This window comes from Pelodiscus sinensis, chromosome 26 (assembly GCF_049634645.1).
Source record: "Pelodiscus sinensis isolate JC-2024 chromosome 26, ASM4963464v1, whole genome shotgun sequence".
NCBI classification, from domain to species: domain Eukaryota; kingdom Metazoa; phylum Chordata; order Testudines; family Trionychidae; genus Pelodiscus; species Pelodiscus sinensis.
This window is the reverse complement of record NC_134736.1, coordinates 5894594-5906436: the sequence shown is the minus strand read 5'-3', so window position 1 is coordinate 5906436 and position 11843 is coordinate 5894594. Positions and strand designations below refer to the sequence as shown.

The 11843-nt window shown below is 67.7% G+C and overlaps 1 protein-coding gene across 6 annotated transcripts; it reads right to left on the bottom strand.

Annotated features, from left to right (window-relative positions):
* Positions 1-580: 580 nt before the first annotated feature.
* MFRP (membrane frizzled-related protein) lies at positions 581-11575 on the bottom strand. Of its 6 annotated transcripts, none has more exons than XM_075909518.1 (13): positions 11414-11575; positions 10438-10558; positions 9799-9939; positions 8202-8315; positions 7008-7242; positions 5454-5584; positions 4985-5110; positions 4456-4532; positions 3487-3620; positions 2762-2892; positions 2437-2571; positions 1958-2085; positions 585-885 (listed from the first exon to the last, which is right to left on the bottom strand). In XM_075909518.1, the coding sequence occupies exons 1-13, from the start codon at positions 11558-11560 to the stop codon at positions 661-663; spliced, it is 1845 nt and encodes a 614-aa protein (XP_075765633.1). In that variant the 5' UTR covers positions 11561-11575; the 3' UTR covers positions 585-660. The 6 variants fall into 6 exon arrangements, with proteins under 6 accessions (XP_075765636.1, XP_075765635.1, XP_075765633.1 ...); XM_075909516.1 differs by having other exon boundaries at positions 586-885; positions 3487-3635; XM_075909517.1 differs by having other exon boundaries at positions 586-885; positions 3487-3635; positions 9799-9927.
* Positions 11576-11843: the final 268 nt, after the last annotated feature.

The following is an 11843-nucleotide window of genomic DNA, read 5'->3' as shown; positions in this document are numbered from 1 at the left end:
GCGTGCCAATGGGCACGATGCCCTCAGCTGCCACGGCCACGGGGAAGCAATGGCTGCCCAGCCAGGCCCAGGCATGTCTTTGGTTGGAACCGGGGCCATTAGGTGAAAGAGGGGCCCTATTGTCGGAGGTGGCGGGGATCAGTGCTTTTTTTGTAAAAAAAAAACCCCAAAAATGCCGGTACTCCAGGGGAAAAGCTGTTGAGCTCTGACTGGAGGTGCCAGTACAGCGTCTGAGGTGCCGGTACCGGGCAGAGCCGTCACAAAAAAAACACGGCGGGAACCATTTCGGGGTCAGCCGGGGGGAGAGGGGAATAGTTCTGAGCTGCCACCTTGCGGCAGGAAGTAGATGGAGTGGGGGGAGCAGAGAGGGGCCTTCCCCTCTGCTAGGGCAGCGGAGGCCACGGGGTGAGAGGAAGACTGACTCCAGGACTGGGGCCAAAGAGGCCAGGCACTCGCATTCCAGCCCACAGGGCCAGCACTGGGGGGCTCCCTTTGGGGACTATTGGGGGGATACCGTGGGGCGTGATGGGGCAGCAGGCTCCCCGGGGGTAGTTTCATCGTCAGCACCTTTATTTAGGGGTCCTGAGCCCCACAGGCAGAGCTCGGAGGAGGGGTTGCGCCCCCCCAGTCACACTGGTTGCGTCTCGGGCTGGCCTCCTCTCACGGCTGGAAGCACTCCACGGGGTCGTTGGAGTCGGGGAGGACGTTGCAGTTGATGGGCCAGAGGAGGCTGAGGAGGCTGAGGGCCTGCCGGCAGCGCTGCTCCGCCACGAGGCACACGGCCCGGCAGGGCTGCAGGACGCCCCCGTCCGGCGTGCACTTGGGCACGAAGAGGCTGCAGATGAGCAGACGCAGGTGCTGGTAGCAGGAGAGCCCCATCAGGGTCTGGGCGGAGAGAGGGAGGCCGTGAGCCCCACGGGGCCGGGCGTGGGGGCCCTGTGGTCAAGGCCCTGTTTCTGGGTGCACGGCCCCCCGGGATGTGAGCGGCAGGACGACTATCCCATAAGCTTAGCGGATGGTCGAGTGGTGACTCGACTAGTCGCTCCCTGCCTTTGCTGCCTCTTAGAGAGAAGCAGCAAGGGTGGGGGGAGCAGGAGCCGGTGCTGGGGGAGCCGTCTCCGCGGGGGTCGGGGAGGCAGAGGCGCGCGGGGGAACGGCACAAGCGGGGACAGTCCTCCCGGCTCCCGCCCGTTCCCACGGCTGCAGCTCTGCTTTCCAAGCGGAGCCGGGGCTCTGGTACGTCCCAAAGGCTGACGCGGCCGCAGGGAGCGCGGGGCCCGCAGGCGACTGCTTGAGTTCCCCTGCGGCGCTTCTGCCTTGGAAACGCAGCAAGAGCCCCTCCGCTCTTCTGCCTTTTCAAGGTAGCGAGAGCCGCCGGCCGCTCTTCCTCCATTGAAATGCCTGCGCCGGGGGCCCCCTTCGCGACTAGACGATGGACATTCCATCGACTACTCGATTCGCGGATTCATCGAGATGTAACCTCCCTACTCGGAGCCCCACGGCGCCGGCCCCCTGTGTCCTCACCTTCCAGCCACAGCAAATCCTCCGCCCTCGTGGGAAGCAGGTAGAAGAGGCAGGAAAGGCAATGCCTTCCCACACGGCCTGGCTAGCCCGCCCCCGCCCCCGCTCCACCCCAATCCCCCATTCAGGAGGCTCCCCCAGTCTCGTGCCCCACCAAAGCTGGGGGCGTGCTGCCTGCCCTCCCTGTGTTCCCGGGGCTGGGGAAGGATGGGGCCATGTGCCTCCCACTGAGTGATCTGCCCCTACAGCATGTGGGGGGGGGTTGGCTCCCATGGGGGCCCTAGGCAGAAGGGAGGGTCTTCCCCAGCCCAAGCTTTACCACCCCCCACGTCCACCCTGCCTGCTCGCTTCCCCCAGGAGTTTCCCTTCCCGCTCAGCTGACCCCCCCGGCCGCCTGGGCAGCACAGTCTCCCCACGGCCTCTGTGCTGGGCTCGCCTTGTAGTCTTGGAGCATGGTAGCAGCGCCCTGCTGGTCCGGGATGGTCAGCCAGATGTTGGGGAAGGAGGTGGCGGTGTAGTTGAGGCCCAAACACATCTCCACTTGGATCGGCTGGCAGGAGGACGCTGGGGGGGAGGGCGGGGGGAGGAGGAGGAAGGCAGGTGATGTGATTGGCAGCTCTGAGCTGGGGGGATACACAGGCTAGGACCTTGCTGAAACGGGGTGTCCAGACAGGGATGCTGTTTGCAAAGTCCATGGGCTCCAAAACCTGGACCCCAGCCCATTCAGAGTTGATGGGCACATCGGTGCATATGGACAGATGTTTCCCGGGAGCAGGGCTGAGACCCACCAAACTCCTTCCACGTGTGACCTGCACCAGCTGGGGGGGGGGGGGGGTGTTGGAAAAGGCCCCTCCCACCCATCGGGCCAGCGTCGATCGTCGCAGGTGCCTGGCTGAGCTAGGGGCCGTCACTCACCGACGGAGGGGGGCGAGAACTCAGGGCAGTTGACTTCATCGCTCCCGTCTGGGCAGTCGTGCCAGCCGTCACACACCGACTCCAGCGCCTGGCACTCCCCCGTTCCGCAGGAGAACTCCAAGGAGCTGCACGTTTCTGGGCAGAGGAGCGAGAGAGACGTTGGGACCCGCAGGTAGTCGCCCGCGTACGGCCATGGAGCGACGGTCACTGTCGCACAGAAACGCCGCCCAGGCAGGTCCTACTGCTCGGAGATGGGCAACCCCGCTGCCCAGCTGCAGAAAGCCCGGGGCAGCAAGGAGGGTGCGTTTCAGAGCCAGGGACCTACTTTCCGTGGCGTTGCGGGCACGGTAGGTGGCAAAGAACCCATCATCTGCCACGCCCTCGTCTGCCACGAACAGGACGGTCATGACGTGCCGGGAGGAGGTCAGGACGGGTGGCAGCTGGGAGCCGCAGAACCTGTCGGGAGAGGAAATGTGATTGATGGCCAGGGGGCTGAGCAGGGGAGAGAGACAGGAAGGAAAAAGGTGGTGCGGGGGGGGGGGGAGGGGAAAATAAGAGAGAAGTAGAGATGGAGACGGGGATGGACGGTGTGTGGGAAGCTGTGGCCGGCCCGTTCCAAATGCCTCCAGATGTGTATGCCTCCCCCCCACGTGCAGGCCATCTTCCTGCATTGTTCAGACTAATGGCTAGCCCTGTTGCCTAGTGGGCAGAGTACTGGCCCGGCACTTGGCAGCCCTGGGGCACTTTCTCAGCTGTGCCACCAGCCTGCCTTGGGCAAGTCACTTATCCCCATTTCACACAGAGGATGCAGGCCTGCTACCTACGGTGCCTGGGGAGCTGTGGCGGACCACAGGCTGGGTCTGGCAGGGGAAGGGCCTGGCTCTCTCCAGTGCTGGCAAGGGAGGCATTCAGTCGGGGCAGAGAGAGGTGCCTCTTCCCCCCTGCCCCAGGAGGGGGCTTTGCAAGCTGCCCTGCTCAGGGAGTCCTGCACTCCCCATCCTGTCAGTCTCCTAGGCCCAGCTGTGGCTGCTGGGCGCCGGGTGCCTGTACCTGCCCAGGAGGCTGGGGGGGTCCGTGCCGGCGCTGTCGTGCACCTCCACAAAGTCGAAGGTGCAGTCCTCCTGCCACTCCAGGCTGAAGTTGTGGAACTGCAGGTCGATCACGTGGCCCCCCGGCACGGAGATCTGCCAGAGACACAGCTGGCAGAGAGCAATGCCTGTGAGCCTGCGCCAGACACCCCTGCTCCAGCCTGGCTGGGCAACTGCCAGCAGGGGGCAGGCCGGCGGGGACGGCATGGGAATGACTTCGTGATATTTTGAATGAGTCGTGTGCGTGCCTCAGTTTCCCCCAGGTGTGGCTGACACCTCGCTGCCCGGAGCCCTGTGCCCATGGAGAGGCCCAGAAGACAACGGCTGCTCCAGTCCCATGGACATTTGGCAGGAGGGTCCCTTTCCCTCCAGGGGTGTGAACAAGGACAAAGGACCGAGCAGCGGCCGGGTGGGGTGGGCTAGTGGGGGCTACTGGAAATGGGGGGGTCACGCCTGGGCTGGGGCTCCCAAGGGGGCCCCGCGCTGCCGGGGCGCACGCATCTCCTGCAGCTAGGCGTGGCAGCGGCAGCTCCCGGTGGGAAGCAGGGGGGCTGCTGGCTCCGAGGTTTGGTCCCAGCCAGTGGAAGAGCCCAGGGGCGAACCCCAAAGTGCGTGTGCCCCCGTCAGGGCTCCTAGGGACCGTTCCCGAGTCGGGCGACCTGAGCTGGGGCAGAGCCATTAGCCCCCTGCCCCCCATCTTGGTGGGAGACAGGACTTCCCGGTGCTCTGGCGTTTCAGACAGGATGGGGGGGCATCCCTCTGCGGCCGGGACAGCGCAGGGTCCCTCACCGCCCCCCGGACCCCTCACCCCGGACCCATTGCACCTCCCCCATCCTGGTTCTTTCTGGTGCCAACAGCTGCATGGGGGAAGGTGTCCTCTGTGCCAGCCGGCCACACGACGCCCCCCCCCCCCGGCTCCGCCCGCCCTCACCTGCCGGTGTGGGTACCGCTGGGGGTGGCGTGGGGTGGAGAACTGCCCCTCTATGCCGGTCAGCGACCCGCCGCATTCTGCAAGGAGAGCGACGCCGTGGGGCCAGCTCTGCCCCCAGCCCTGTGACCCGGGGGCTCGCCCCACACTGTCTGACCCAGCCCCGGCTTCCCAGCGCTCCCCTCCAGCCCCCGGGCAAAACCCGGAGGGATTTGCACTGAGCCGGCTAGAGGGCCCCCACCTCACCCCACCGCCCCCCCCATGCCCTTCTCTTCCCACGGCTCTGCCCACGCCCCTCAGCCCTGACCTGCGGCAGCCCCTGCTTTTCCAGTCCCGGGTCTCACTTGCCAGTGCCAGCCTGGCCTCCTGCCCCGCCAGCCTCGCCCCGAGCCCCCCTTGCGACTCCAGTCCAGGCCCCCGCCCAGCTCCGCTGCTGTCTCCTCAGCTCCGCTGGCCCAGGCCCAGTCCCCCCACGGCCCAGCCCCCGTGTCTCCGAGCCGAGGGGGGGGGGGGGCTGCCCGGCTGCCCCTACCCTGGTGCCTCAGGCTGCAGTTGGCTTCGTCGCTCCGGTCGGCGCAGTCGTGGAAGCCGTTGCAGACCAGCCCCAGGAGGAGGCAGAGCCCCTGGTCGCAGAAGAACTCGTCCCAGGCACAGCTCTCTAGGACAGACCGGTGGACCGGGAAGACATGCGGGGACCGGCGGCGGGACGAGGGCAGCGGCACCAGGCAGTAGCCTCCTGCCCCAGGCCCGGGCCCCCTCGCCTGTGGGTCCACACGTTTGAAGGCCAGAAGGGACCCCACCCTCCCTGTAGGGCAGAGCCCCCCCCACAATGGGACCCCTGCCTCTCCAGGCCAAGCACCCCAGACCCTGTGCTATTTGCACCCCCTTTCGTGCAGGCTGAGTCAGTGACCCCCGGGGGCAGGGCGTGGGGTGGTCCTGCAGCCGAGGGCCCCACGCCCTGGGCGGAGAAGCGGGGGAGGGGGTCCGCGGGCGGCACTCACTGTTGCTGGGCGCGATGGCGCGGTAGCGGGCGCTGAACCCCAGGGCCCCCACGCTGTTGTCCGAGACGAAGGTGACGCGCAGCCGGTTGGAGTTGGTGTTGATCGTCGGGGGCGCCACGTCCCCGCAAAACCTGCCGCGAGCAGCAAGTGTGGGCAGCCGGCACCCCTGCCCCCGAGAGCCTGGCAGGTGGGGCAGGGCGCAGAGGCAGGCGTTTGCCCAGTCACCCCCCAGCTCTGCCAGCGCCCCTCAACCCGGACCCACAGCCACCCTGTGCCCCCAGCTCTGCCGGCGCCCCTCAGCCCTGACCCACAGCCACCCTGTGCCCCCAGCTCTGCCGGCGCCCCTCAGCCCTGACCCACAGCCACCCTGTGCCCCCAGCTCTGCCGGTGCCCCTCAGCCCGGACCCACAGCCACCCTGTGCCCCCAGCTCTGCCGGTGCCCCTCAGCCCGGACCCACAGCCACCCTGTGCCCCCAGCTCTGCCGGTGCCCCTCAGCCCTGACCCACAACCACCCTGTGCCCCCAGCTCTGCCGGTGCCCCTCAGCCCTGACCCACAGCCACCCTGTGCCCCCAGCTCTGCCGGTGCCCCTCAGCCCTGACCCACAGCCACCCTGTGCCCCCAGCTCTGCCGGTGCCCCTCAGCCCTGACCCACAGCCACCCTGTGCCCCCAGCTCTGCCGGTGCCCCTCAGCCCGGACCCACAGCCACCCTGTGCCCCTAGCTCTGCCGGTGCCCCTCAGCCCGGGCCCACAGCCACCCTGTGCCCCTAGCCCTGCCGGTGCCCCTCGGCCCTGACCCACAGCCACCCTGTGCCCCCAGCTCTGCCGGTGCCCCTCAGCCCTGACCCACAGCCACCCTGTGCCCCCAGCTCTGCCGGTGCCCCTCAGCCCAGACCCACAGCCACCCTGTGCCCCCAGCTCTGCCGGTGCCCCTCAGCCCGGACCCACAGCCACCCTGTGCCCCCAGCTCTGCCGGTGCCCCTCAGCCCGGACCCACAACCCCCCGCACTGGGCGGCTGTGCTGGCGTGTGCAAACCCCACACTGGCGAGGACGGGGTTAAGCTCTGGGCCCAGGTGGAGGCCCCGCCCCCAAGCCTGCCCCAGCTGGGGGAGGCTTTAAAAGGGCGGGGAGGGGCTGGGGCAGGTGGCCAGGGCTGCACAGCAGAGCTGGGGACATCCCGGGGCAGGGCTGGAAATGTGAGCCTCGCTCCCTGGGGGGGCAGTGGCCTGGGGAGGGGGGCTGCTTAGCACCCTAAGGTGCAGAGCCAAGGGGGGGCTGGGCTGGGCCCACCAGCCAGCCGCCAGATGGGCCCACGAGAGCAGCTTCCCTTGGGAGCGAGCCCCGCTGGGGGAAGCCCTGAGTCTGGAAGATTTCTCGGTGCCGGGTGTGTCTGGGGGGGCTGAGCCACAGGCCCCCCTGGCAGGACTGTCACAGCCCAGGGGGACGTGCTGGGGGGGGGGGACTTCCCCCTGCTCTGCTGTGCCACCGCCCCTCCCCTGCCCGTCTGCAGCCCCTTCGGAGCCGGGCCTGGCCCAAGCAAGGGGGGTCCCTACCTGGATGTCCCTCCCCAAGGGGAGCCGCCGGCCGCCCCCTGCTCCTCGTACAGCTCCACCCGGTCAAAGAGGCACCAGCGGGTGCCCTCCACCCTGAGCGACTCCACCTTCAGCTGGACGGCCAGCCCCTCCGCCACCTGGATGCGCCAGATGCACAGGGTGTTGGGCGGGTAGGGGGCGGGGTACCTGGGGGAGCTGAAGGAGCCCTCGGGGCCTTGCAGGGTCCCCCCACAGGCTGCACGGGGAGACAAGACACACGGGAGAGGGAGGGTTACGGTGGGTGGCGCCAAATGGGGTTCCCTCCCCACATCACCATGGGCAGGGGAGCTGTGGGGTGGGGGCCCCTCTCTGTGCCCCCAGCCCAGGAGAGAGGGGGAGCTGCGGGGTGGGGGCCCCTCCCTGTGCCCCCAGCCCAGGAGAGAGGGGGAGCTGTGGGGTGGGGGCCCCTCCCTGTGCCCCCAGCCCAGGAGAGAGGGGGAGCTGTGGGGTGGGGGCCCCTCCCTGTGCCCCCAGCCCAGGAGAGAGGGGGAGCTGCGGGGTGGGGGCCCCTCCCTGTGCCCCCAGCCCAGGAGAGAGGGGGAGCTGTGGGGTGGGGGCCCCTCCCTGTGCCCCCAGCCCAGGAGAGAGGGGGAGCTGTGGGGTGGGGGCCCCTCTCTGTGCCCCCAGCCCAGGAGAGAGGGGGAGCTGTGGGGTGGGGGCCCCTTTCTGTGCCCCCAGCCCAGGAGAGAGGGGGAGCTGTGGGGTGGTGGCCCCTCTCTGTGCCCCCAGCCCAGGAGAGAGGGGGAGCTGTGGGGTGGTGGCCCCTCTCTGTGCCCCCAGCCCAGGAGAGCGGGGGAGATGTGGGGTGGGGGCCCCTCTCTCTGTGCCCCCAGCCCAGGAGAGAGGGGGAGCTGCGGGGTGGGGGCCCCTCTCTGTGCCCCCAGCCCAGGAGAGCGGGGGAGATGTGGGGTGGGGGTCCTTCTCTCTGTGCCCCCAACCCAGGAGAGCGGGGGAGATGTGGGGTGGGTGGGGGGTTCAGTGCTTAGCCTAGTCAGACAGCAGTGGGGGAGCCCCCTGCCCTTAGCTGCTCTCTCCACTGGGGTTACCTGGGGCTAGTCAGGGAGGTGAGGATGGGGGGGGGGCTGTGCTCTCCCCGGTACAGGGTGTCTGCTGAGGGGCTGATGCTCAGGAGGGCTGGAGGCCCCAGGTACTCACCGGGCTCTGGGGTGGTGGCTGGGGGGGGCGCAGTGGCCGTGCCGGTGGTGGCGTGCTGGCGGTGGGCGGGTGCTGAGGCGGAGGAGGGTCCTGCCGGGCGCGGGGGCTGCAGCTCTGCTTCCACCAGGGGGGAGAACCAAAAGCAGGGGGTCAGGCGCCGGAAGGGGGGTGTCTGGGCAGGGCGCTGGGACTCCCATGCAAGGAGCGGACACTTGGGGCGCGTCCCAGGCTGCGGCTGCCCCCTCTGCTCAGCACCCCAGACCTCTCCCACCCACCCACCCTCCACCTGGTGGGGGGCAGGGGGCTTGGGAGCCTTTTCCCAGCTTCAGTGGATTTCAGGCTGCGGGTGGCTGCAGCTGGCATGGGGCCAGAGTCTTGCTGGGGTAGCCGGAGCTAGCGCCCGCTTCGGTCCCCCGCCCCTCACTGCCCTGGTGTCACGTTACTGGAATTTGAGGGAAGCAGCCGGATCGTGGCTGCACCCATAGGTGGGGGTGCTGGCCCCAACAATGATACAGAAGGGAGCCATGTGGGGTATTGAATGGGAGCTTGTTGTTTGCTGATCCTGTGTACGCTATTTATGTGAGTGTAGAATGTCTGTGTGTGTAGATAGGAATCTGTAATCTGTGTGGAAGCTGAATATTTCTCCGAATGTGGTTGAGCATTGCTATGGACAGGCTGATTAGTGAAGCCCTGTGGAACAATGGCACTTGATGGCCCAAGGACACACCTAAAGCAGGAGGGCGGAGACCTAAGAGCTGCCAGCAGAGAGAGGCTGAGGACCAGGTGACCGGCTGAGACCAGAAGAGGCCGGGAAGGGGGTATAAAGAGGCCATGTGGTCGATGCCATTTTGGTTCTCAGCTCAGCACTTCATCCCAGAGGCAGCATTGCAGGGATTGAAGAGCCCGGAAGACCTGTGAACCCATCCTGGTCGCAGGATGTGCAACAAGACCTTTTAAACCAGCAGCTGCAACATCTCTGCTAGAGCCTGCATCGAGGACTGGGAGATTCGGTGCATGTAACTTACTGTACTTTAATAACCTTACTCTCAGGCTTTTCTTTCTTATGTTAATAAACCTTTAGTTGTTAGATGCTAAAGGATTGGCCCAGCGTGATTTGTGGGTAAGATCCAGAGGGTAAATTGACCAGGGATCTGTGGCTGGTTTCTTGGAACCGGACAGAACTTGTTCGGGGTAGGTGGGATTGGGTGCTAGGACCCCCCACCTGTGTATGAGGCCCGGGGCCATCTGGGGCACGGATATTGCTGGGGTGTCAGAGGGGTTTTGCTGGGGAGGCTTCAGGCAGGCAGCTGAAGCGCTCGGTGGGGCTGGTTTGTGGCCTGTTTGGAGAGGTCACCAGTCTGGGGGCTGTAAGGAGCCCTGGATTTGAGCAATTCGCCCTGAGCGGACGCCCTCAGCTGCGCCCAGACCCGGCCCGGTCCGTCACACCTGGTCCTGGGGCTTTTCTGGCGTGGAGCTGGGTCGTGCTGCCCCCCTCCCCCACGCCCGGCTGCCCCCCTCCCCCACGCCCGGCTGCCCCCCTCCCCCACGCCCAGCTGCCCACCTCCCCCACGCCCGGCTGCCCCTGCCCGGTACTCACGGGAGAAGATGATCCCCAGCAGCAAGGCGAAGAGCAGCAGGAGCAGGGCGCTCAGCAGCCCGGCGCACAGCCAGGAGAACTTGCAGTCTGGCCTGTGGTGCCCGCCCACCCTGCTCCAGAGCGGCTGGCCTGCGGGGAGAGCTGTGAGCGCAGCGAGGGGTCACCGGGGAGTGTGGCTGGGGGCCCCTCCTTCCTAGAGCCCTGGGGGGGAAGTCTGGGGCACCCAGCACCTTGGAGGACCTGGGGAGGGGACCCCGTGGGGTACACGGGGCTCTGGGTACCAGCCCAGGAGCCCTGCAGCTAAGGGAGCTGTGCCTTGGGACGCCCCGTCTCCTGGCCCTGCAGCCGCGGTGTTGGGCAGGACTGAGGGGTCACCGGAACCCAGAGTGCAGCTGGAGAGCTGCTACAGGGCACAGAGCCAGCTCCGTGGGGTGCATAGGGGACGGGGTGCCCCAGCTTGAGGGCATGGTCCCTGCCGCCCAGTCCCGTGTGCCACTAATGAAGCATGACCCCTTTGGGGAGCACGCCGGGGCCTGCTAGGCCCATCACCCCCAGGCAGAGGGGGGTCCCTGGCCTCCCCCTCCAGCCCTGCCTGCTCAGCAGGGCAAACGGATGCTACGGCCCCGGGAAGGCTGGTACCGAGGCCGTCCCAGGAGGATCCAGCGCTGCTCCCATTCTCCCCCTCCGCCTGGTGCAGGCCGGGGGGTGCGCAGCCGGCCCCCTCGCTCTCCGGCTCGAAGATGGGATTGCAAAACTCCGTCTGCAAGACAAAGAGCGGGGGGCCCCAGCCATACTCCCCGGTGACTGGGGTGGGAGCATGGGGCAGGAGTGCGAGGGGGGGGGGCTGCAGGGAGGTGGCTGTGCATTGCCCGGGCACTGGGAAGGGGAGCTCGGCCAGGGGGGAGGCTGGAGTGTTGGAGGGGGCCAGCCTGGGAAGAGTAGCACGTGGCAGGGAGGGCTCTGGGCTGGGGAGGTGAAGCAGGAGGTTTGGAGAGAGGGGGGTGTCCATCCCCACACAAAGCAGAGCAGGTGAATTCCTCCTGGGCTGCCCAGCAGGCGAGCCGGGCCCCCCGGAATGGCAGACAGCGTTCAGGCACAAAGCGGAGGGGCTGTGTGGAGCCCTGGAGCCGGGGCAGGAGGGGCGGCAGCTTCAGGGCCCTCAGGGAGTTGGGGCAGCACGCTGGGGGGGTGCGAAGGCATCAAGAGTGAGGGGGCCTGGGGCAGTGGGCAGGCCTGGCTCCCTTTCCTGCTGCTGGGAGACGGGCCCAGGGCCTGGCCTTGGAGCGGAGTCCCAGGAGCCCTGGAGAGCGAGGGGGGATGCAGGGAAGCAGATGCGGGACCTGTGAGGAGCGAGGCCCTAGGGAGGTGCCCCTCTGGTGAGGGGATCCCAGGATGGGGGCAGCACCAGGCATGGGGGATCCCAGGATGGGGGCACTGCATGGCAGAGAGGGCTCAGTGGTGGGGGGGCGGGGAAGCACGTGGGGGGCTCAGGGCGTGGGAGGTGACTCTCGGGGGGCAGGGAGGGGACCCCAGCCATGGGAGCTCCGGGCCAAAGGGGTTTGCTGCCAAGACCCCATGCAGCCCCCTCCCCCAGGGGTCCGCTCATCGTCCGTACCTTGCTCTGCTCCAGCCTCTCCGGGCGCAGCGTGATTTCAGTGAAGTCCTTCATCGCTGGGGGCGATGCCTGGCAGGGTCTGGCTAGAATTGCTCCCCTGCTGCCTCCCCCGCCCTCTGGACCTGGTGGGCCCCGGCTCCCTCCCATGGCCCCCTCACGGGCATGGCAGCTCCTGGTCACCGGGGCAGACTTGGTCCTTCCCCAGCAAGGTCCGTGCTGCTCTCCTGGGGCCACGGGCACAGCCCTGGGGGTCTGACCCGGCGGTCTCAGCGGTGGGTGAGCTGGCCGGTCACGGGGAGCGCCAAGGGCCAGGCTGGTACCACGCTATGGAAGCCTGGGAATGCAGCTTGGGAGGGAGCGCATTCTAAAAGCGTTGGGGGGGAAAAAGCCGAAGTACCTACCCCCCCCCATCTCTCTTAATCCAACTCAG